The following is a 26,747-nucleotide window of genomic DNA, read 5'->3' on the forward strand; positions in this document are numbered from 1 at the left end:
CCTGGGTCTTTGGATTTACAGTCTTATGTAATGCCACTAGGTCATTGTCTCTCCCTCTAATTCTTGACCCTTCTGCTGATGAGAACAGTTTCTCATTTTCTACTCTGTTTTGATCCCTCATGATTTTGAACACCTTTCATCAAATCTCATCTCAGTCTTCTGCCAGGAGAACAGCCACAGCTCCTCAAATATCTGTCGATGTATCCAAAGTCCCTCGTTCCTGGAACCATAAATGTTTCCTTCACATTCTCTCATGCTACCACTTGCAATATGGACTTCCATCTTTTTGGACTGCTCCTGTAGCCTGTGTTTGCCATAAGTAGAAGCTAGTTTCTTAATTTTCCGATCCTTGATATACTACTTAATTAATGTAATTAATATTAAAACTTAAGACACCACTTGCCTTCCTTCCTAATACAATCCCTGAACCTGGTATGATGCCAGCGTGTGTTATGTAATGCATCTTGTGGCAATCTGCCATTGAAAATAATGAGAGTGGCTTCAATGGTTACTCAGCTTAAAAGTTTGTTGACCCTCCTGGATTCTTCAGTCAGATGAAAAACCATTTACCCAATGCCCAGAAGCTCATTAATATGAAAACAAGAAAAAGAACATTAAAAGCTGTATGTTTTTATAAGTCTCTCTTTCAACTCAGAAACTGTCTATAAGATTTCATGATCTATCTGAGATGTGCTTCATAATCCTTCCGGCAGAATGGGATATGGTACAGACAGCAGCAAGTTCTGTTTAGCCCTGGAGCATTATTCAATCTACCATTTCACAATGTGCTGTGCTAATCAGTAAACATTGTCAAATGGAATAAATGTATCTTCTGTACTTTATGATTTTTTTCATGTAAGTTCATTAAGTGCGTAGAGATTAAGCAAGTCAAGCTGTCACATCAAGGCTTCTCCTACTGCAGTGGTACCATCAGCTGAATGGAGTCAATTGGGAAGAAAAGAAAGGATAGCCTTGCATTTATATGGCGCCTTGCACAGCCTCAGAATGTCCAGTGTGACAAATTGACACAGGAAGTTTCCATTATTAATACAGGCGTGGCACTCCATTTGAGAAATCTAAATAAATGGACAAATGCAAAACTTGGAAATGGCAATTAATTTCTGCCTCTGACAAACCATTCCCTGCCTGTCCAATCTCTCCACTTCACCTGGTCTTCACTCCCTGTACCACGGGTCATCAGCTAGTGTGTGTAAAAATTTATAAAAGTTAAATGTTAGCCAAGTGAGACTTTGTTTCTTTAACCAGGAAATATAGTTTATTCCAGCAGAAAGATCACTGATAAGGGGGTGGCATGGTGGCTCAGTGGTTTGCACTGCTGCCTCACAGCACCAGGGTCCTAGGTTCGATTCCAACCTTGGGTGACTGTCTGTGTGGAGTTTGCACATTCTCCCTGTGTCTGTGTGGGTTTCCTCTGGGTGCTCCGGTTTCCTCCCACAGCCCAAAGATGTGCATGTCAGGTGAATTGGCCATGCTAAATTGCTCATAGCGTTAGGTGCATTAGTCAGAGGGAAATGGGTCCGGGTGGGTTACTCTTCGGAGGGTCGGTGTGGACTTGTTGGGCCGAAGGGCCTGTTTCCACACTGTAGGGAATCTAATCTAATCTAAAAATGAATAGTTTACCAGTCACAGCTCTCAGTAGTTTTTTTATTTCCCACAAAGCTGAGCATGTTTGCTAGCTGTAAGAGATGGAATCTCAAAGTCCATCTGCCTCTTCTACCCAAGAGTCTATTATGGGAATCAAAGGAGCAGAGTGAGTGCACTAATGTGACCCTGCTGTTGTATGTTTTAAAAACCAGGATGAGCAAGCTAGGCAGAGAGTAGTCAGGTTGGAAAGAGAGTTGAGTTGGGGTCACTGACAGATTAGATGTAGTTTTCCCTTGTGGGACAGTCTAGGACCAGAGGGTATAATCTCAGAATAAAGGGTCACCCATTTATTACAGAGAGGAGGATGGTGAAGGGAGTGATGAATCTCTGGAATTCTTTTACACAGAGAGCTGTAGATGCTGGTTAATTAAAAGTGTATTCAAGGCTGAGATAGACAGATTTTTATAGGGAAAAGGCAGGGGCATGGGTGATCAGATCAGCCATGAATAGAGGAGACTGAATAGGCTGAATAGCTTACTTCTGCTCCGCAGCAGGGGCTGGGGGGGGGGGGGGGGGCGGGGGGGGGGCGGGGGCGGTGGGAAGCAGGCTAGAGGACTTCATCCTGCTCCTAATTCAAACTGTTGTATGTTTGTGATGATCTTTTGACTACTTTGGAAATATCATGCAGCAGTTTTTAAAATACATGCTGACAGCCAACAGCAAAGCAACCATACTCATGCACGTTGGTATTTGTTTTGTTTTGATGGTATAAACAGCCTAACTCCTTCTCTTAAAATAGCTAATTGGAGTGTCAGCACCAGATACCTGTAGGGGTATTGTAAGTGACAGAAATTTGGCTTCACTTGCAATTATTGAAAAGAACTTGTATATATGCTGTATCTACACTACCTTGCTGATAAACTAGCTGTGAGCTAACAAGCAGTTTTAAAATCTGTGAAGAGTTTTATAACCTGTTTGACCAGAGTGTGTGCACACTGCAACATTGTTTAATTCACTGAAGAATGGGGGTGCAAGGTGTCCTCTGTAGCCCTAGAAACAAGGGGGATCTCCTCCGACTACTGCCCATTCCCTATCAGCAAGTTGTTGGTCTGAAGTCCGTTCCATGTGAAGAACCAATGTTATAATTCTCGCCATGTGACGTTCTCCCTCCCTTTTACTACTTCCAGAAATGAAGAAGAGTTGAGGAAATCACTCTCCGAACTTGCTAATGACAAGACAGACAATGCTGGATCCAAGTCCAACAATCGTATTGGATCTGGTACGAATCCATTTCTCGACATTCCACAGGATCCCAATGCTAAAACGTACAAAACCGGCTTCCTCTCACGAAAAATTCATGCAGACATGGATGGAAAGAAAAGTGAGTCTTTACCAATTGGTCATTTCCCCTATTTCCTTTCTCACCTTTTTCTCTCCCTCTCTCTAAGTCATTCCTGTCGCTGGTTGATTTGTTTCCCTATCTGGGTGGAAATTTGTGGGAGAAAGGGATCAATATTGTTCGGCCTATGGACTTCAAGTATCCTTCAGGGATGGTTGTGGTTGACCCATGAATACATTAAGTCTGTAAGGTGACATCAGGCGTGGAGTTGTACAGCATAGAAAAAGGCCATTTGATCCTCCTCACCTCCATTATCTTTTGCAGAGAGCTATCCAATTGTGCCCAATTCATCTACTTCATTGGCATAGCCCTTCAAGGTTTTCCACTTCAAATACTAACCCAGTTTCCTTTTGCAAATCCTTATCGAATCTGCTTTCACCAGCTTTCTATGGCGGTGCATTCAGGACAATCAATACTTACTGCATAAAGCAATTTCACATGACAATCTTTGGTAAACTTATTTCCTCTGGTCACCAACTTATCCTTGCTTTATTGCTCTTCTCTGAGATGGCCCTGGTCCAGTCTAGCATTCTTGTCAAAAAAAACATTTGAATAAGATTTAGGGCTTCGAGTCTGTGCCATTGATTCACAGTTTAGTGCTTTCCCCATATAATAGAGGGGTTTGGAATATTTTTGAAATCAGTCTTCCTTGGGTTAATGATGTCATTTCCTGTGGTGAAGTTATTTCCTGTTCTTTTTCTCAGAGGAAAAGTCCAAGTCAATGTATTTGTTAGTAGAGTTCCAGTTGGAGTGCCATACTTCTAGGAATTCTCGCACGTGACTCTGGCTTGCCTTAGGATGAATGTGTTGTCGCAGTCGAAGTGGTGTCCTTCCTCATCTGTATGTAAGGATATTAGTGAGAGTGTACATGAACATCAACTAACCACAAAAAGACATGACCCACTCTCACAGGTATCCTTACGTACAGACGAGGAAGGACAACACATCCTTCCTAGGACAAGCCAAACAGAGGCACATGCGAGAATTCCAAGAGGCATGGCACTCCAACCGGAACTCTTATCAACAAATACATTGACTTGGATCCCATTTGCCACTGTTTAGAAAAAGAACAGGAAATGGCTTCACAACAGGAAATGACATCTCCAACCCAAGGAAACCTAACACCTAAATAAAAAGTGAGCCACACCAACAGTGTTCACCGGAGGCTCGCTGATGATGTTACCTAGTATGGTGATGAAACATCTGAAAATGAACCTTCCAGCTCAGTGAGCAAACTTACATCCATGAGTGATTTTATTCACTATATTCTATAATTAAGTCATTTCTAAATGGCTTCAATACTGTTGATTAAAGTAGAAAACCATATTTGAGTGGCTTGGCTTCAATTTTATAGATTCTCCATGCCCATTGTTCCCTTTTGGGATACAACATGAAAATGGAAGGTTATTATGAGATTAAACCTCAGTTTCCAGAAAGGTTACAATTTGAAAATGTTCCTTATTTAAACCACATGTTGACCCTGTGATGTTCCTTAGCACTGAGGAAGTGGAATGCGTAAAAATGTTTTTTTTTTCAGGACCTTTCCCTGTGATAATGTAAATCCACCAGAAGTAAAATTGACACTCTGTGATACAAGATTGAAGGATACCACTTGAAATGTCATCACATCCAGCACGAGCTAAAATGAATCCATCACATTTTCATGCCCCTCTTAATTTGGAAATGAGTATCATAGTTTTTAAAAAAAATTCATTCACAGGATTTGGGTGTCACTGGCTGGGCCAACATTTATTCGGCATCACTAATTGTTCTGGAAAAGGTGATGGTGAGCTGTTTTCCTGACTATCCAATGTCAAAAACTGAGTTGTGGTAACATTAGTGTGGATTTATCAGGGAGGACTAGCTCTACACTATAAAACCATTATAACCTGTGCTTTTGGAAACACATTTCACTTTCTCGAGAAGTGAGTTTTATTTGTTTTTTATGGGCTGTACTCTCCAAATTTTGAAAGAGCACAAGCAAAGAAACCCAGGAAAAGCAATTGGCCTGCAAGTCAACAGGATGGTTTTCCAAACGGTGCTCCCTCCCATTTCCATTCCTCCCCAATTCCTAACTCTTTCCCCATTCTAAACTCTTCCCACATTCCCAAGCCTTTCCACATTCCCAAGCCTTCCCACATTCCCAAGCCTTCCCATATTCCCAAGCCTTTCCACATTCCCAACCCTTTCTATTCCCATGTTTTCTCCATTCCCAACCCTTCCCCATTCCCATCCTTTCCCCATTCCCATTCTTTCCACATTCTCATCCCTTCCCCATTCCCAACCCTTCCCACATTCCCATCCACAAGAAACTTGTTCCCACACAAACTCTCTGCTTTTGGTCAACAACTGAAAGAGTCTGTCTTCTTTTTTGTATTTCAAATTGCTACTTTATCTTCCATGAGTTCAATGAAAATATAAAACATCTGCCACAAATTCTGAATTGGCTTCATTTCTGAGCACAGTACACAAACAATGCACCACATTGACCCAGAGGTTAGATAATCATCCTCTCAATCAGTATCCTGAAACAGAGCTTGGTGACAATGACGGCTAATCTAATTTGGCTATTGTCTGTTCTGTGCCTTTAAATGATCAATTGTTAATTGAATAGATTTGCATAATCATTATCAGATCAAACCCCAAAACTTATGCACAGACCCTTACAGATATGGAGTAATCTCATTGAATGCATCTTTGGCCATCTGGGTGTTTCACCAATGGTATTCTGGATGTCACAGAGTCAAAGAGATGTACAGCATGGAGACAAACCCGTTAGTCCAACTCGTCCATGCTAATCCGATATCCTAACCTAATCTAGCCCCAGGTTTGTGCGAAGATTTGTAGCTCGGGTGCTCGTTGTTGTGGTTCTGTTCGCTGAGCCTAATCTAGTCCCACTTGCCAGCACTTAGCCCATATCCTTCCAACCCCTTCCTATTTATATACCCATCCAGATGCCTTTTAAATGCTGCAATTCTACCAGGCTCCACCACTTCCTCTGGCAGCTCATTCCATACAAGTACCAGCCTTTTTGTGAAAAAGTTTCCCCTGAGGTCCCTTTTATATGTTTCCACTCTAACTCTAAACTTATGCCATCTAGTTCTGGACTCCCCCACTCCAGGGAGAAGATTTTATCTATTTATCCTATCCATGCCCCTCATGATTTTATAAACCTCTATGAGGTTACCCCTCAACCTCCAACACTCCAGGGAAAACATCCCCAGTCTATTCAACCTTTCCCTATAGCTCACATCCTCCAACCCTGGCAACATCCTTGTAAATTTATTCTGAACTCTTTAAAGTTTCACAATATCCTTCTGAGAGGAAATGAGACCAGAATTGCACGGAATATTCCAAAAGTGGCCTAACCAATGTCCTGTACAGCCACAACATGACCTCCTAACTCCTGTACTCAATACTCTGACCAATAAAGGAAAACATACAAATGCCTTCTTCACTATCCTATCTACCTGCGACTCCGCTTTCAAGGAACGATGAAGGTCCAAGGTCTCTTTGTTCAACAACACTCCCGAGGACCCTACATTTAAGTGTATAAGTCCTGCTATGATTTGCATATCCAAAATGCAGCACCTCACATTTATCTAAATTAATTTCCACCTGCCACTTCTCAGCCCATTGGCCCATCTGATCAAAATCCTGTTATACTCTGAGGCAATCACCTTCGCTGTCTACTACACCTCCAATTTTGGTGTCATGTGCGAACTTACTAACTATACCTCCTTATGTTCACACCCAAAACGTTTCTATAAATGACAAATTTGTATAAATTTCTATAAAGTAAGTGGACCCAACACCCATCATTGTGCCACTCTACTGGTCACAGACCTCTAGTCTGAAAAGCAACCCTCCACCACCACCCTCTGTCTTCTACCTTTGAGCCAGGTCTGTGTCCAAATGGCTAGTTCTCCCTGTATTCCATGAGATCTAACCTTGCTCACAGTCTCCCATGGGGAGCCTTTTTGAATGCCTCTCTGAAGTCCATATAGATATGTCCACCACTCTGCCCTCATCAATCCTCTTTGTTACTTCTTCAAAAAACTCAATCAAGTTCATGAGACATGATTTCCCATGCACAAAGCCATGCTGACTATCTCTAATCAGTCCTTGCCTTTCCAAATATGTGTAAATCTTGTCCTTCAGAATTCCATCCAACAACCTGCCCACTACCATCATCAGGCTCACTGGTCTACAGTTCCTTGGCTTTTCCTTACCACCTTTCTTAAACAGTGGTACCATGTCAGCCAACCTCCAGTCTTCCGGCATGTCACCTCTGACTATTGATGATACAAGTATCTCAGCAAGGGGCTCAGCAATCACTTCCCTAGCTTTAGTGTACACATGATCAGGTCGTCAGGATTTATCCACTTTTATGCATTTCATGACATCCAGCACCACCTCTTCTGTAACATGGATACACTTCAAGATTTCACCATCTATTTCCCCACATTCTATATCTTCCATCTCCTTCTCCACAGGAAGCACTAATGTTTCATATCCCTTCCATCTGTCCGGCTCCTCACACAGGCTGTCTTGCTGATCTTTGAAGGGCTCTATTCTCTCCCTAGTTATCCTTTTGTCCTTAATGTATCTATAAAAACCCTTTGGATTCTCCTTATCTCTGTTTACCAAAGTTTATCTCATGTCCCCTTTTTGTCCTCCTGTTTTCCCTCTCAAGTATACTCCTACTGCCTTTATGCTCTTCTAAGGATTCTCTCATCTCTCCTGTCTGTATCTGACATATGGTTCCTTCTTTCTCTTAGCCAAACCCTCAGTTTGTATTAAAATCCAGTAACAGATCCTCTTGCCCGGAGAACTCTGGGAGAGTTTCTGGATTACCTTTACAATTACATGGCCATAGTAATCCACAGCTGAAGAAAGGCACAAGGTGATAGGCTGTTTTGGAGACACTTTTGCGGAAAGCCCACAATTTTGTGCATTTAATGACTCCACTTCAAAATTTGTTGTTGGTGGTGAAGTGCATTGAGACGTCCCGAGGACATCTGGAGGCCATGCTCATCTAGTTTACTGATCTCTATTTCTTTAAAATGATAACCTTGAGAGTGATGCTATCATTTTGGCATAGGCAAATTAATACCAAGTCATTTGGTTTATATTGAATATTAAAGACTTGTTTGTCTTTATGAATTGCTCTAATCTATGCAACTACCTTTCCTTTGAATTGGCAATCCATATATAAAAAGAACACCCAGTTCAAAAATAATTAGAAGCCAACTTTGCAAAATGAATGAATGCAATTAATTTGGAGAGTTATATTTAATCTCCTGGTTCAGGATTTTGAGAATGTCCAACTGTGCATGTATGCAAGACACTTGCAAATCAACTCAATACTTGGAGCCAAATACTGACCACTCACATTTCTAGTATTCACCTCTGATGATGAGTTGCTTTTGTAGTTGCATACTCTATCATTTAGTTGTCAGCATTCCAGTCAGAAATGCGCACTTGCACAATGTGGGTGTCTTTTCCCGGAATATACTTCTTTAAGTCATTCTCAAATCATCCATTTTCTGCACTCTGTTTTCTCTGCGGTGGTTTTGAGACTGCTTCCAAAAAGGACTGTTACCTCCTTGAGCACATCCTGTTTATGCTGGCAAAGCCAGAGCAATGTCATCTGTACTGATTGTCGAGCCACCCACCTCTATCTGATCCTTACTCATGTTTGATTTCTCTCATTGCAGCTCCCAGGGGCAAAAGAGGTTGGAAGACATTTTACGCTGTGCTGAAAGGCATGATCCTTTACTTGCAAAAGGTAATTCAAAACGTGGCCAGCTTTAAATCTGATAGTGACATTCATCCCTGACATTCAATTGCAGAACATTACCCTGTAAATGTGAAGTGACTTTATCACTTTGATTAAGGAGTCAATAAATGTAGCAATGTAAGGGCTGTCACGTTCATGGTGTCTGTCTTGACACCTGCTGGTGGCAAAATACCAAAGCCACAATAGGCAAATAAAGCTCCTCCATTCTAATTTATGGTGTGCTAGAATAATAGGCTAACAGAGTCAATTCTGTCTGATCTGTGAGTTCAAGTGGCTGTATTGTGACCATTCTAGTATCTGATTCCCTTTCCTTGTGCAATTAGTCACCTTGGGATGAATGCAGAGCCAACTCAGTAATCTATAATATTATACATCTAATGGTTACAGAGAGAAAAGGATTACTTCCATTACTTCATACTGTTGGCTTACTTGGGATTTTAACTCTGGGAAGTGCTTAACTTTGCCTTTTAAATGAAAGAACAGCAAGCAGGCACTTTTTCATCTCTGATCATTTGCACAGTGTTCAACGTATGCCTCGCACTAATTTTACAAAGAGGTTAATGTCATCATAAATCAATGATTGACTGAAGAAATCTTTCTGGAGAAGCACTTGACAATGGCACTTCTCAACTGGAAAGCAATGGTCCATTGACAATGAATAATCATTGCTGCAGGCTGATTATTTTGAGGAGCAAGCCAGTTTAAATGGGATTAACTGAGAGGAGAGTATGAATCTGATGCATTGACGTTATTTCCTCTGTCTGGGAACTGTTCTCAATTTAAATCTTTTAAATTTAGCAAATTTGTGGGACTGCACCTATTCTCAAGCCAGAATTATGGTGACAGTTTCAGAATGATTTCTGTTGAGGAAGTTTTGTCAACCTTGGTTTTGATCACTGAGAATGCATTTTTCCATTTTCTTTCCCCTCCCCCATCCTTTCTTGATTTACGTCCTGACCCTTCACCCAGTACATAAATGCTCCCTCACTGCAGCGATCACTGAATCCCTTATATTTCTTAAACAACGACCAGCAGATTTCCAGTGGTAGTAAAAGCATTACAGTCATAGAGTCATGCAGCACAGAAACAGACCCTTTGATCCACTTGGCCATGCTGACCAGATATCTCGTCTCATTTGACAGCATTTGGTGCATATTCCTCTAAACTCTTCCGACTCATGAACCCATCCTGATGTCTTTTAAATGTTAGAATTGTACCAGCCTCCAACACTTACTGCATGCAACACCCTCTGTGTAGAAATGTTGCCCCTTGGGTTCCTTTTAAATCTTTCCCCTCTCACCTTAAATCTATGCCCTCTAATTTTAGATTCCCCCAGCCCAAAGAAAAGAACTTGTCTACTTACCCTATCCATGCCCCTCATGATTTTATAAACCTATATAAGGCCACCCCTCAGCCTCTGATACTCCAGGGAAAATAGCCCCAAAATAGTCACCCTCTCCCTTTCGCTGAAACCCTCCAACCTGGCAACATGCTTGTAAATCTTTTCTGAACTCTTTCAAGTTTCACAACATCTTTCCTGTAGCAGAGAGACCAGAATTGCACACAATATACCTAAAGTGGTCTAACCAATGTCCTGTAGAGCTGCAAAATGATCACCCAACACCTATACTCGATGCATTGACCAATAAAGACCAGTGTACCAACCGCTGCCTTCACTATCCTGTCTATCAGTGACTCCACTTTCAAGGAGCTATGAACCTGCACTCCAAGGGACTTTTGTTCAGCAACCCTCCCCAGGATCTTACCATTAAGTGTATAAGTCGTGCCCTGATCTGCCTTTTCAAAATGCAGCACCTGGTATTTATCTAAATTCATCTCCATCTGTCAGTCCTTGGTCCATTGGCCCATCTGATAAGGTCCCATTGTAATCTGAGGTAACCTTCTTCGCTGTCCATTGTGCCTCCAATTTTGATGTCATCTGCAAACTTACTGGCCATACATTACTTATCGAACAATAAATTGGGGGCCAGTTAGCTCAGTCGGTTGGTTGGCTGGTTGGTGATGTGGTGTCACACCAATTCCAGTACTGGCTGATGTTACCATGAATGTTTAGTCCAACAATACTTTGCAGAGTGTAAATTATAGCTTTGGGGCTGAGGTTAGATCCTGAGGCACTCGCTCTTTGGATAAAGGAAATTGGAGCAGTCGTAGACCACTCAGTCCTAAAGCTTGTGCTACCATTTAACTTGGTCATGGCTGATTTTCCTTCTCAATAACATTTCCTCTCATTATTTTCTTATGGTTTGCTATCTTTAATGTCTGGAAATCCTATCAAAATTTGTCTTGGAAGATACTCAATAACCATGACTCCACAATCTTCTGGGTAGAAAATTCCTTAGATTCACCGGTCCCTGAGTGACGAAATTCAATCTTCACAATCCTAAATGGCTGATCCCCGATTCTGAGACCGTGTTCCCTGCTTCCACAACACCCAGTCAGGGGAAACGTCCTTCCTGCATCTCCCCTGTCAAGTCCTGTATGAATTTTGCATGTTTTAATAAGATCACCTCCATATGAAGGAGGTCAGCCAGGTGGATGTCATAGAGTTCCCCGATTGGGGCTGTTAACCTGGTCCAATCGGGGACCCCTGGCTGACAGTCCTAAACTAGAGTGTCAAAGGTTCTATTCCCCTGAGAGCTGGCTCTGAGGAAGCCAAACCAGTGTCAATTACTCTGTACAAATAAATAATAGGTGACAGGAAATGGCCTTCATGTAGTTACTTAAGTGTGACAAGAGTGGGATTTACCTTGATTGGCTCAAAATATTTCAGTTAGAAAATGGCTGCCTGAATGAAGTCCAAATTGAACTCTTGGAGGTTTTTCAGGAAGGTTTAAGGATTTCCAAAGAACCCTTGGCCACCTTGCAAGTTGATCAGGAAGCACTTCTATGATCCTGCCAGGCCCTCCCAGTGCCATTTGCCTTAGTGGCAAAATGGAGGCAGAATGGAGAGTGGGATCATCAAACCAGTCCAGTTGGCAGAATGGCCAGCACCAGTTATACTGATTGTGAAGCCTAATTGGTTGATTTGCCTTTGTGGAGCTTTTAAATAAAGGGTAAACTGCTTCTCACTGTTGAATAACTATCCAATCCCTAGCATGGGGGACTTATACACAAAGCTGGCAGGGGCTTCACAAGGCTGGGTACAAGCCATGAGTACTGCAGTTATGGTGAGATAAGGATTCCTGGAAGTATACTACAATACCCATGAGGGCTTGTAACAGTAAATGAAACTGCCATTTGGGTATCATCAGCTTGTGCAGTTTTTCAGCTGATGATAGAGAACGTTTCACAAGGTCTATCCCAGGCTGCCATTTATCTGAATGACATGCTAATAATAGGGAAGGCCAATAAAGAGGACTTAGAGGAATTGAACATAGTCCTTAAATGTTTCTTCTAGGTGTGTGAATGCCTTAGAAGGGAAATGTTTGAGTTAAAAGCACACCAAGTGAGCTACTTGGGCTTAACGGGTCAACAAGACTGGGTTACACCATTGGATGATGAAGTGAGGGTGATGAAAGGTGGCCCTGCTCCCTTTCTGGTACTGGTGCTTGAGTCTTTTCTTTGGCCTGGTGAATTATTATGGAATGTTCATATGTAACCTGGCCTCCACCCTGGAACCCTTACATCTGCTACTGAAAAAGGGGTCAGCCTTGGAAATGGTCTCATAGTGAAGAAGTGGCTGTCGTTGTCTAAGGCATTGGTCCGCTGTGGTCCCAAGGCAGATCTGGTGCTAACTTGCGATGCCTCCCTGCACGGTATTGGGGGAGTATTGGCTCACAGGTGGCCCAATGGAGAGGAACACCCAATACAATATGCTTCCTGGACTGTGGCTGATGGAGAGCACACATAAGCCCAGATAAAGAAGGAAGATTCAACGGTCATCTCTAATGTGAGAAAGTTCCATTAACATTTTAATGGGCATAAATTTGTCATAACAGCTGACCACAAACCCCTGCTAGGACTACTCAAAGAGGACATGGCTGTGCTGCCCACAGCTTCAGGTCAAATTCAGCAGTGGCTGTCACTCTAAGTGTGTACAATTACGAGTTGGAACACCATCCGGGAGGTCAAGTAGCAAATGCGATGCTTTAGCCGCTTCCCACTGATGGATACACCGCCAGTGGTAATACCACTGAAGAGTCCATTCTGGTTTGAAACTTTCTGGGCACGCTTCCAGTCACCACTGACAGTATCAGGCTGTGAACACAAGAAGATCTGGTCCTGGCAAAACGAAACCAGCTTGTAGTAATGGGGGCAACAAAAGGGAAACCATTTTGGACCTGGCGAGACCAGATCACCGTACAGGACGGCCTGTGATTATGGGGAAGCAAGACTGATTCTCCCAAGCCAAGGTCACTGCCAGACACTGGCTGAACTCTCCCAGGGTCATCCAGGGCTATCCAAAATGAAGATGTTAGCAAGAGGTATGTCTGGTGGCCAGGGTTGATGCTGACATAGCTGTGTTGATGGGGCAGTGCCCATGGTGCCAACGAGGCCAAAATGTACTGCCAGCATCTCCCCCCCGATTAGGAATGGCCGGATAAATCCTGGATCGATTATGCAGGCACTTTCTTAGTCAATGCTCAATGTTCTTAATCATTGTGGGTGCCCACTCAAAGTGGTTGTATGGACATAGAGTTCATTCATCAAACACAGGGACAAAGATAGAAAAGCTGTGAGCACCTTTTGCAATGCACAGGCTCCTGGAAGTGTTGGTCACAGATAACGGGCCGTTGTTTACCAGCAGGAAATTTGAGTATTTCCTGAAGTCAAATGGCATTAGGCATATAAGGACAGCTCCATATCATCCATCGTCTAATGGTCGCACTAAAAGAAACAGCCTACATGTTCACTAGATACCAAACTGCCCTGGTTCCTATTTGATTATTGGACCACCTCCCTTGCTGCAATACTCCCCACATGCTCCATCAGAGTTACTAATGGGGAGAAGACTCTGCTCCAGGTTAAATCTGATCTTCCCGGACCTGGAGGGGGGAGCCTGAAATGGCCTCAGGAACGCTAATGCCCAATCCAAGATTCTTCTAAGCGAGAGAGGCAGTTTACTTCAGGGAATGAAGTTTAGTGCCGAAGCCACGGGAACAGCCCTGCATGGATCAGAGGCATACGGCTGGTGTGAGGTCAGAACGTGGGACGTACAAAGTTCGGGTAGGGGAGACAGTCCTGAACAAGCACGTGGACCGTATGAAGGCTGCGACCTCGCAAATGGGGCAGGAGCAGAACATAGCTGGTCTCTGGAACAGACAGAAAGTCTGTTGGAACCCTTGCATTCTCCCCTGTCCATCGAGCATCAAAGAAACCTCTGAGATTGAGAAGGGCACAGCAGATGTCATAGCCTCAATGCCTTTACCCCTCCTGACAAAGAGGATGGATTTCTTCCAAGACACTCTGGGTTTAAGAGGCGGGCTGCAGTCTGGTACACCCACCCATATCCAAGGCTGAGTCAGAGGAACTGGATGTAGGGTGGGAAGGATGTAGTGATTATAACGAGGCCAGCCAGGTGGACCTTTATAGAATATGTGTTCGCTGATTGGGGCTGTTAACTTGGTCTATTCAGAGAGCCCTGGCTGACACACAGAAACAGGAGTGTCAGAGGTTCTGTTCACTCTGAGAGCTGGCTCTGAGGGAGCTGGAGCAGTGTCAAGTGCTGCTCCCCTGTAAATAAAAGACTACTTGGTGATAGGACACCGATCTCTGTGGAGTTATTTCAACCTCTCACTCTGAAAAACTCAAAGAAAATAATCAGTGTCCTCAACCTAGTCACATTGAAGAACTGAGCAATCTAAGGGACAAGTCGCATGATCCTTCATAGCATATGTGAGGTATTTTCGCAAAGTCTATCCTGGGAGGAGTTAGGCCTTTTGATAATGAGGAGAAAACATTTTTTAGAAGGAGTAACGGAAAATAATCATTCAAGAAAATAAGATGTGGAGCAGAATGTGCGAAATCGGTTATTCTTTTCCATGTGTCAAGTCACTTTCTCAAGCCCAAGCAACAAAATTCTGAAAACTGTATTGGAGCTCCATAAGTAAGATGCTCATATATGTTTGTGGAATCAAGGAGCTGAATGGACTACTTCTTTTCATACTCTCTTTCAAAATAAATCTCTCCCCATTCCTTCCCTTCATTTTTCTCTTGGGTGTACTTTGCTCAGTGTTGAGAGCACAAGATAATAGGCCACTCAACCTGGTGGGGCATCACAACAGAGACAGGTCTTGCTTTCCCCTTTCATCGACCTCACATTTCCAATAGGACAGTGAGAGCACTGACTGATTTTTCTTCACCACCCACTTCCCCTTTGTTAGTGCAGGATTGTTGAGTCCAATATTGGATCCCAATTGTTTAGATTAGATTAGATTACTTACAGTGTGGAAACAGGCCCTTCGGCCCAACAAGTCCACACCGACCCGCCAAAGCGCAACCCACCCATACCTCTACATTTACCCCTTACCTAACACTACGGGCAATTTAGCATGGCCAATTCACCTGACCCGCACATCTTTGGACTGTGGGAGGAAACCGGAGCATCCGGACGAAACCCACGCAGACACGGGGAGAACGTGCAAACTCCACACAGTCAGTCGCTGTTAATTCAGCGTAGATCCAGGATTAGCGAGAGGATTTCTTTCAGCCTGAGAGACTGTAGAAAATGTTAGCGCCAACTTTTCTCAGAGCTACAACGAGATCCACAATCGATACAATTAACATGTCAGATTGACTGGAATTTGGATGAGCTTGTACCTGCAGCCAAGCACAGGTAGTTGTGGTGGTGGCAGGGATGAAAGGAATCTCACAGTGGTCCTAGTGAACTATCTCCACCTCTGACTATGCCGCTGCAAGACCGCTGCTAGCCATCTACAGTGCTGCCAATCCCCTGGCATCCCACAGATCGACTGGAGGTTGAAGCAAAGTATTGACCACCAGCAAAATCACTAAAAGCGCAAGAATTGATCAGCCCAAGCCACCAAATAAATTGCTTTTCACTTCTATTGGTGTGTAAATAATGATGACAAACTATTAAAGGCTAAAGTCCAGTTGCAGATGCATAACTGTACAATCCACTTAATTCTGTTAATCAGTGGTGGCACTGAAATCAGTTTAGTGTTGGTGTTTGGAATCCTTTTTAAGCCCATTTAATGTCTGAACACAGCATAAATAGTTTGCATTGTAGAACCAGAGAATGTTGCGGGTGTGAATTTAACTACTGCGGCTGTCTCTGGCATGGAAGCCAGCTTCATTTTGCTAATCAGATTTGTAGAGGACTTGATTGAAAATGTATACGGTATTAGTCAGTCATAGTGGTGTGGCACAGTTTGCTGGCATGACAGGCTGTGCAGCAGATTGCTGGGCAAGTACGCACTGTGAATGCTGGCACCTGTGCCTAGTTTCACCTTTCAGTAGGGAACGTGTAGAGCAAAGCCAGAACAGCCCACTGAGAAGCGATGTCATTCAGTGAGTTTTCCACAGTTGCATGCCGTCCTATTCTATTGTTGAGGAATGTAGGAACAGACGTAGTCCATGCTACCTCTTAAGTCTGCTCCTTCCTCCCCCTCCCCCTCCCCATTTGCCTACAGGCTGTGAGCATCACTGGTAAAGTTAACGTTTGTTGCCTGTTCCGAACTGCCCTTGAACAGACTAGGTCATTTCCAAGGCATTGCTGTGGATCTGGAGTCACATGTTGTCCAGACGGCAGGATTGAGGGGGAGGATGGCAGATTTCCCTCATCATTCGTGATGCCAAATAGGTTTTGACCACAGTCGATGACTCACCCTCACCATTATTGGGACTAGTTTTCAATTCTATTATTAATTGAATTTAAATTCCAAGGCGATGTTTGAACCTGTGTCCAAAGTGCTTTGCCTGCCCAGTGACATTTCCATTATTACCACCATCACCACCTAACTCAGCATTTACCCACTTTAGCTCCATATGCCTGGCTATTATTTATCTATTAAAGTATTCACTGATCTTACTTTGAAATCTCCAATGGTCCTCGCATCTGCAGCCTTGCTGGGAGGACAGTGGCCGATTGCACCACCTTTTGTGGTAAAAGTGCTTCATGATTTCATGCAGAAATCACTAAAGATCCTCAAACAGCATCTTCCAAATTGATGACACTTCCGTCTTGAAAGACAAGGGCAGCAGATACATGGGAACCCCACCACTTGCAAGTTCCCCTCAAAGCCACTCACCATCCTGACTTGGAATTGTATCACCATCTCCTGGACGGTCACAGGGTCACAATCTTGGAATTCCCTCCCTAACAGTATTGTGGGTCTACCTATAGCACATGGACTGCAGTGGTTCAAGAAGATAGTTCACCACCAACTTCTCAAGGGCAGCTAGGGATGGGCAATGAATGCTGGAAACAAGGAGAAAGAAAAATCCTGTTTCTATTTGTTATGCTCTTTACTGAACTCATCCACCAGAAGAAGTAATGGACAGAATGTTCCACTTAGGGGCTTGGTGCACTTGGCGGTCAATTAAATATCCGACATGGGGCTGGCGACTGCAGCTATGGCACAGTAGGAATGGTAGCTGCATCTGGCAGGATGAGGAGTGCCATGGGGTTGAAAGTGATCCTGAAATACCGAGTCAGGTCCCCTTCACCCTGTAGCCTACTGCTGTCAGTCCATCTCCAATCATTGTCTGTGCTCCCGTTCACCCTGGGATAGCCCACAGATCAACTGCAAAATTCCAGTCAGTCTTTCATCAGTAGCCTGGACACAGGTCTCTTCATTGAGTGAATAAGCCGCCTGGACTCTTGTTTGCAAGTATCCATTCCATGTTTGTTCTGACCTTCCAGAAGAAGGCTGGGATTGGGATCATGACCAGGAATAATTCCCAAAAACCCTTCCTGAACCCATAGCAAATTGGCTGCCCCATACCTTTGTAGTGATCCCATCAACTACATTCCTTGGAGTTTGACCTGCCTCTGAGGTCTAGCTGTGAATTCCAGAAGGAGTGGTCAATGCTCCAGAATGGCTTGCATGCAGCCTCTGAGTGGCTGAGCAAACATTTGCTCATCAAGTGTCCCTTTCCTTTGAAACAACTTGGTCCGATTGCTTCTCCCTCTCAACTTGAAGCATGTTGTTGGGGCTGACCTGTTTGCTGTTTGAATCTCTTTGTTGCTGCAGAGTGTCATTGCTGAGTATCTGCCATCATTACCCTGAAGAACACACTCGCAACTTGGCGATTTCAGCAACATTGATGCTAAATGTGCTTTTCACATGTGCTTTCCCTCTTCCATGCCTTAACGTTGCCCATATTAAATTTCATCTGCCATGTCTCACTTAAGTATCATGGTTGATTCATTTTCTATCTCTGTTTTTTATTGTCTGTGCATTTGCACTGTTATACAAGTGTGGCAAGTAATTCTAATGGTGAGGGGCCTCTCACATGTACACTGTAGGACCCTCTCCCTTCTCCTCCTTGAATCTCCTACCCCCTCCTCTTCTTCACCTCCCCCCACAACGCCTGTTGTTTTAGCAACCCTTTAGGACATGGAAAGAGAAATTGTTTGATATCTGAGCACCATGTTTACATGGGAAACCAGGAGATGGACACTGAACACTTCATGGAACTCTACACAACAGAACGAGGCCATTTGGCCTGTCAAGCCAGAGACATTTCAGTGGACAGATGCCTTGTTAATTCCATTCCCCCTCTTCATTCACCATGGAATGTTTCCTCTTCAATGATCTAATACTCCTTTTAGAATCTGTTTCTATCCCCTTTCAGGCAGTGTACTCCTGATCATCATCATTGGTTTTCAAGAGTAAAAACTCCATCTCTTCCCTCCAGTTCATAACTCTGTGTCCTCTGATAACCAATCTTCCCACCAGTCGCAGTACACTTTCCTGCGACCTACACTATCGAATACATGATGTGGAGGTGCCGGTGTTGGACTGGGGTGGACAAAGTTAAAAATCACACAACACCAGGTTATAATCCAACAGGTTTATTTGGAATCACTAGCTTTTGGAGCGCTGCTTCTTCATCACACAACCACCTGATGAAGGAGCAGCACTTTGAAAGCTAGTGCGTCCAAAGAAACCTGTTGGACTATAACTGTGATTTTTAACTTTATCAAAATACATGACAATTTTAGCCTCCCATAACCCTTTGCATCCTTTGGTGGAACAATCTCAGGTTCTCTTGTCTCTCCACATAAGTATCATCCAAAATCCATGTTATTATCTGAGTAAACCTCTGCACCAACACCTTGGTATCCTTCTTAAAGTACAGTACAGAAGTGGGCATTATATTCCAGTGGAGCCCTAACAAATTTACAAAGGTTTACTTTCAAGTCCTTGCATTTCTACTCCATGCCTTGACAAAGCCTAGAATTGCATAGAATTCTTTAGCAGCCTTAATGATGTGTCTTGCTACCTGTATATATAAATAATGCACGAGTTCTCACTTTTCCTATACTCTCCTTTAAAGGTACCACAGGTGACATTTCAGTCATGTGTGGTATGAACCGCATCTCAATAAGGCTGCTTTTGCAACAGGAGGAGGGAAGGGCAATTCTACACTTTGTATCTTTAGACTGCTCCCCACTTCCATCACACTTGAGACCCGGTAGGTGCAACCAGACCGCGACCTGGCAGTATTGTGGCTTTGTCAGTGCGTATATTGCATCTACCAACATTCAATAGGTCCTTACCAATATTTCCCTCTGGCAACCAGTTGTTGAATGATGCAGTACATTGGCTGACCATGACTTGCAACATCAAAAAGATTTTGTAAGCAAGCAGACACATTTATTTTTCTCTAATGGCCATAAGGCAATTGCTGTCATTTTTCTTTGGTGTGGAGCTCCCTGCAGGGAGATGGTGTGGCAATGAAGCCAAACAGAGTATGCAGAGCTACTTCAGTGGCAATTTATTTGCTTCAAGGTTGTGCAAATATGATTGATTTCATGACCGGATTGAGTAAAATTCCAGATTGTTGTGCTGGCATCTGCTGTTAAAAGTTTTACCAGCTAGTCCCAGGGTAGGACTTGCTTTCCTTGTTGACATTCGGGGCCATTAAAGTTGATTGAAACTGCAGATTGCCAAAGAGAAGAAGGATAGCATATTGCCCCAGTGATGGTGTTGCACCAACAAGATTGAGGAGAAAAATAAGATATTTATTATCCAGAAGGCGTCAAGATTTTCTTGAATCTCAATATTTCTTGACAGAACAAATTCTGCGGCTAAGTTATTTCCTCTGGAGAGAACCGTTCAGGATGTGTATATATGATTTGTTATTGAGCAGGTTGACTCTTTATTTTTCCCCTGTGTTGCATTTAAGTGGAATTATACACCAGTTACAATGAGTCCAATAGAATTGCTTTTGTTTTATTATGTGTTTGGAATATAATATAAAAATAAGGCTTACAAACCCAGGTTATTATTTCTATAGCTACACAGTAATAAACTTGACAACCACTTCAAACTCTTAAATTTCCATGAGGTGCAGAGCATTATAGATGTTTTAACAAAGCCATTGAGAAGGTTCCAGGTGGAAAATTATTGGAGAAGATTAAAGAGATTGGAGTTAGGGGAAAGGATAGCACAGCAGGTTACAAATCAGTGAGAAAGGAGAAAACAGAGAGAGAGAAGTTAAGGACAGTTAGTCAGGCAAGTTAGAAGTGGGTGGAACTTTCCGGAGTCTGTTCTGAGGAAACCAATCAAGTATGTTGGAGAGAAACTCAGCAGGTCTCGCAGCACCTGTGGAGAGGGAGAAAGAGACAGAGTGAGCATTGTTGAGTTCAGAATGATTTGTCTTCAGGGGAGACATCCAGTTCTGAAATAATGTCACATTGGACTCGAAACATTAACTGTCTCTAACATTTCTTTCTTCTTAGATGCGTCTAGAACATAGAACATTACAGTGTAGTACAGACTCTTTGGGCGTCTGTACCTGTGAAACCAATCCAAAGCCCATCTCACCTACACTATTCCATTTTCATCCATATGTCTAACCAATGACCATTTCAATGCCCTTAAAGTTGGTGAGTCTACTAATGTTGCAGGCAATGCGTTCCATGCCCCTACTACTCTGAGCAAAGAAACAACCGCTGATATCTGTCTTATATCTATCATCCCTCAATTTAAAGCTATGTTCCCTTATGCTCGTCATCACCATCCAAGGAAAAAGGGTCTCACTGTCTACCCTATCTAACCCTGAGCTAGACCTCCTGAACTACTCTCCAGCATTTTCTGTTTGTGTTTCAGATTTCCAGCATCCACAGTATTTTGCTTTTATTTCAGTTCTGAGGATCATTACATTCATGATGTGTATTTATGTTTCAGGTACAAGTCTTGGTTGAGTGTTTATAACTATCAGAAAATAGGGCATGCACACGTGATTGCAAATTAAGGCTGAATATTATTGAGTGTCTGTATCAAACTGGCTGAACAAGGGGGGTTGCCGTATGTGCTGGGTACATGCGGAAACTTGACATTTTGGGCTGAAAAAATAGTGTTACCTTATTTACTGGATTGACATAGACACCATGATTCACAGTTTTCTCTTATCTGCCAACAGCCGAGGGAATTTGCATTGCACTCCGTATAAATTAGAGTCGTAGAGTCATAGAGTTGTACAGCACAGAAACAGATCCTTCGGTCCAACCCATCATTGCTGACCAGTCTAGTCCCACCTGCCAGTACCCGGTCCCAATCCCTCCAAACCCTTCCTATTCATATACCATCTAAATGCCTTTTAAATGTTGCAATTGTACCAGCCTCCACCACTTCCTCTGGCAGCTCATTCCATCCATGTACCACTCTCTGCGTGAAAAAGTTGCCCCTTAAGTCTCTTTTATATCTTTCCCCTCTCACTCTAATCTATGCCCTCTAGTTCTGGACTCCCCCACCCCAGGCAAAAGACTTTGTCTATTTATCCTGTCCATGCCCCTCATAATTTTATAAACATCTATAAGTTCACCTCTCAGCCTCCGACATTCCAGCGAAGACAGCCCCAGCCTGTACAACATCTCCCTATAGCTCAAAGCCTTCAACCCTGGCAACATACTTGTAAATCTTTTCTGAACCCTTTCAAGTTTCACAACATCTTTCCGATAGGAACGGGACCAGAATTACATGTAATATTCCAACAGTGGCCTAACCAATGTCCTGTACAGCCACAACATGACCTCCCAACTCCTGTACTCAATACTCTGACCGATAAAGGAAAGCATACCAAATGCATTCTTCACTATCCTATCTACCTGCGACTCCACTTTCAAGGAGCTATGAACCTGCACTCCAAGGTCTCTTTGTTCAGCAACACTCCCTGTGACCCTACATTAAGTGTATAAGTCCTGCTAAGATTTGATTTCACAAAATGCAGCACCTCGCATTTATCTGAAATAAACTCCATCTACCACTTCTCAGCCTATTGGCCCATTTGAGGAAGATCCTGTTGTATTCTGAGGTAACCTTCTTCGCTGTCCACTACACCTCCAATTTTGGTGTCATCTGTAAACTTACTGACTATACCTCTTATGCTCACATCCGAATCATTTATATAAATCACGAAAAGTAGCGGACCCAGCACCGATCCTTGTGGCAAACCACTGGTCACAGGCCTCCAGTCTGAAAAACAACCCTCCAGGACCACTCTCTGTCTTCTACCTTTGAGCCAGTTCTGTATCCAAATTGGCTGCTACTACCTGTATTCCGTGAGGTCTAACCTTGCTTACCAGTCTCCCATGGGAACCTTGTTGAACGCCTTACTGAAGTCCATATAAATCACTTTTACCGCTCTGCCCTCATCAATCCTCTTTGTTACTTCTTCAAAAAACTCGATCAAATTTGTGAGACGTGATTTTCCACGCACAAAGCCATGTTGACTATCCCTAATCAGCCCTTGCCTTTCCAAATACATGTACATCCTGTCCCTCAGGATTCCCTCCAACAACTTGCCCACCCACCGACGTCAGGCTCACTTGTCTATAGTTCCTTGGCTTGTCCTTACCACCCTTCTTAAACAGTGGCACCACGTTAGCCAACCTCCAGTTTTCCGGCACCTCGCCTGTGACTATCGATGATACAAATATATCAGCAAGAGGTCCAGCAATCGCTTCTCTAGGTTCCCACAGAGTTCTAGGGTACACCTGATCAGGTCCTGGGGATCTATCCACCTTTATGCGTTTCAAGACATCCAGCACTTCCTCCTCTGTAATATGGACATTTTGCAAGATGTTACCATCTATTTCCCTACATTCTATATCTTCCATATCCTTTTCCACAGTAAATACTGATGCAAAATACACATTTAGTATCTCCCCCACTTTCTGTGGCTTCACACAAAGGCTGCCTTGCTGATCTTTGAGGGGGCCTATTCTCTCCCTAGTTACCCTTTTGTCCTTAATATATTTGTAAAAACCCTTTGGATTCTCCTTAATTCTATTTGCCAAAGCTATCTCATGCCCCCATTTTGCCCTCCTGATTTCCCTCTTAAGTATACTCCTACTTCCTTTATACTCTTCTAAGGATTCACTCGATCTATCCAGTCTATGCCTGACATATGCTTCCTTCTTTTTCTTAACCTAACCCTCAATTTCTTTTGTCATCCAGCATTCCCTATACCCACCAGCCTTTCCTTTCACCCTGACAGGAATATACTTTCTCTGATTCTCATCTCATTTCTGAAGACTTCCTATTTTCCAGCCGTCCCTTTACCTGCAAACATTTGTCCCCAATCAGCTTTTGAAAGTTTCTGACTAATACTGTCGAAATTGGCCTTTCTGCAGTTTAGAACTTCAACTGTTAAATCTGTTTTATCCCTTTCCATCACTATTTTAAAGCTAATAGAATTATGTCGCTGGCCCCAAAGTGTACCCCCACTGACACCTCAATCACCTGCCCTGTCTTATTTCCCAAAAGTAGGTAAAGTTTTGCACCTTCTCTAGTAGGTACATCCACATACTGAATCAGAAAATTTTCTTGTACACACTTTACAAATTCCTCTCCATCTGAACCTTTTACACTATGGCAGTCCCAGTCCATGTTTGGAAAGTTAAAATCCCCTACCATAACCACCCTATTATTCTTACAGATAGCTGAGATCTCCTTACAAATTTGTTTCTCAATTTCCCTCTGATTATTAGGGGGTCTATAATACAATCCCAATAAGGTTATCATCCCTTTCTTATTTCTCAGTTCCACCCAAATAACTTCCCTGGATGTATTTCCGGGAATATCCTCCCTCAGCACATCTGTAATGCTATCCCTTATCAAAAATACACCCCCCACCCCATCCTGCCTCCCTTTCTATCCTTCCTGTAGCATTTGTATCCTGGAACATTAAGCTGCCAGTCCTGCCCATCCCTGAGCCATGTTTCCGTAATTGCTATGATATCCCAGTCCCATGTTCCTAACCATGCCGTGAGTTCATCTGCCTTCCCTGTTAGGCCCCTTGCATTGAAATAAATGCAGTTTAATTTATTAGTCCTACCTTGTCCCTGCCTGCCCTGACTGTTTGACTTGCTTCTGTTCTCAACTGCACCAGTCTCAGATTGATCTGTTCCCTTGTTTAAATCCCGCCGAGCAGCTCTAGCAAATCGCCCCGCCATTATCTTAGTCCCCTTCCAATTTAGGTGCAATCCGTTCTTCTTGTACAGGTTACTTCTACCCCAAAAGAGATTCCAATGATTCAAAAATGTGAATCCTTCTCCTATACACTAGCTCCTCAGCCATGTGTTCATCTGCTGTATCCTCCTCTTCCTGCCCTCACTAGCTCGTAGCACTAGGAATAATCCAGGTATTACTACTCTTAAGGACCTCCTTTTTAAATTCCTGCCTAACTCTCTGTAAACTCAGAATCTCAACCTTTTCCCTTCCTATGTCATTGGTTCCAATGTGGACAATGACCTCTTGCTGTCCCCTCTCCCCCTTGAGAACATTCTGCACACTCTCTGAGACATCCTTGATCCTGGCACCAGGGAAGCAACACACCATTCTGCTTTTTCACTGCTGGCCACAGAAACATCTGTCTGTGCCTCTGACTAGAGAGTCCTCTAACACAGTTGATCTCTTGGAACCTGATGTACCCTTCATTGCAATAGAGCCAGTCTCAATACCAGAAACTTGGCTGTTCGTGCTACGTTCCCCTGAGAATCCATCCCCCCCCCTACATTTTCCAAAACAGCATACTTGTTTGAAAATTTCTCAAGATCCTTACAGCATTCAGCCTGATATTGCACACACAATCCTAACCTATTAAAATTTCATGAAGGTCCACCATTACTTCTGTACCTCTATGAAGAAAACCTGGAATGTATTTCAATGTACCAAACTGGGCATTACAATTAATTGTTCAGAGGACAGCTGCAAAGGGATATCAGCCAATGGGAGATTTGGGCTTACCATGCATTAGACAGAAGTTAATGTCAGTAAGTGTTCTTTGATTATAAAAGAAAAAAGTAGATTGAAAAAAAACAAGCACTTAGCATTTTTTAATGTTTGGAATGTGCTGTGAAAGAGTAACGGTTTTTGAGATTCACAGGGCATAAAGTGCAGCTTTAGTCACATTTATAAAATACATTGAAATGCATTCTAGATTTTCTTCATAGAGGTACAGAAGTAATGCTGGACCTTCATAAAACTGTAACTGGTTAGGATTGTGTGTGCAATATCAGGCTGAATGCTGTAAGGATCTTGAGAAGTTACACACACTACAATGCAAATTCCCTGGACTATTGGTTGGCAGATGACAATTGTGAATAATGGTGTCTATATCAATCGAGTAAATGAGAATTCAATATTTTTCAGCCCAAAAAATCATGTTTACGCACATACCCAGCACATACGACAACCCTCATGTTCAGCCACATTTTGATACATACTCTCAATAATATTCAGCCTTACTTTTCCAACCACGTGTGCACGTTCTATTTTCTGGTGCCTTTAACTGAGTGCGAGGTGATATAGGCTGTGTAGTGAAGATTAGATTAGATTACTTACAGTGTGGAAACAGGCCCGTCGGCCCAACAAGTCCACACCGACCCGCCGAAGTGCAACCCACCCAGACCCACTCCCCTACATTTACCCCTTCACCTAACACTACGGGCAATTTAACATGGCCAATTCACCTAACCTGCACATTTTTGGACTCTGGGAGGAAACCAGAGCACCCCAAGGAAACCCGCGCAGACACAGAATTGAACCCGGGTCTCTGGCGTTGTGTGTGTGCGTCGGAGTTTAAGACACACACACAACGCTTACACTTTGCATCCGATTTCGATAATATTTTGAAATGTCAAACCCTCACTACTTCCTCATCCACTTATAGTTGTTTCAAGCAACCTGCCTGGCCATGTCACTACACACCACGAGGCAAATGGGACTTGAATCTGGACCTTCTGACCTAGATGTAAGGGAACTACCACTGCACCACAAGACCCTATACTTGGCACATGACTTTTACCTCTGTTTGTGGAGGGATTTTCCATGGCTACATTGGTTGATTTATATGTCCTGTTTTTGGTGTGAAGAGAGATGGGCAACGTTGAAGTTTACTGGTTAGAGCAGGATCGCTGATGGAGCAACATGAAAGGACTACAGTATAGATGTTTAAGATTAAGAAAGAAATAAGTTTGGGCTCTGTTTAATTCGGTCTACAAGAGAGGGAAACATGGTGGGCAGGAGGCTGTGGTGGAAGCCAAATTATTTTTCCAATGGTGGATTGAGGTGTTGAGGTTAAATCATAAAATATTATACCATGGAAGCAGGTCTTATGGTTTACCTAGTCCACACCTACCCCATCCCTATAACCCCACATTTCCCATGGCTAGACTACTAAGCCTACACAGGAGGAAAGTGAGGACTGCAGATGCTGGAAATCAGAGTGGAGAGTGTAGTGCTGGAAAAGCACAGCAGGGCAGGCAGCATCCGAGGATCAGGG

General features: G+C 43.2%; 1 protein-coding gene across 7 annotated transcripts in view; it reads left to right on the plus strand.

The window, feature by feature from the left end:
- LOC132833450 (PH and SEC7 domain-containing protein 3-like) overlaps nt 1–26,747 on the plus strand; it is a 439,179-nt gene that overhangs the window by 385,742 nt on the left and 26,690 nt on the right. For all 7 annotated transcript variants that reach the window (XM_060851749.1, XM_060851748.1, XM_060851750.1 and 4 more), the window contains 2 exons: nt 2,793–2,986; nt 8,725–8,795. In XM_060851749.1, the coding sequence (XP_060707732.1) occupies nt 2,793–2,986; nt 8,725–8,795 (265 nt within the window). The remainder of the gene's footprint in view (nt 1–2,792; nt 2,987–8,724; nt 8,796–26,747) is intronic.

This window comes from Hemiscyllium ocellatum, chromosome 36, assembly GCF_020745735.1.
Source record: "Hemiscyllium ocellatum isolate sHemOce1 chromosome 36, sHemOce1.pat.X.cur, whole genome shotgun sequence".
NCBI lineage: Eukaryota > Metazoa > Chordata > Chondrichthyes > Orectolobiformes > Hemiscylliidae > Hemiscyllium > Hemiscyllium ocellatum.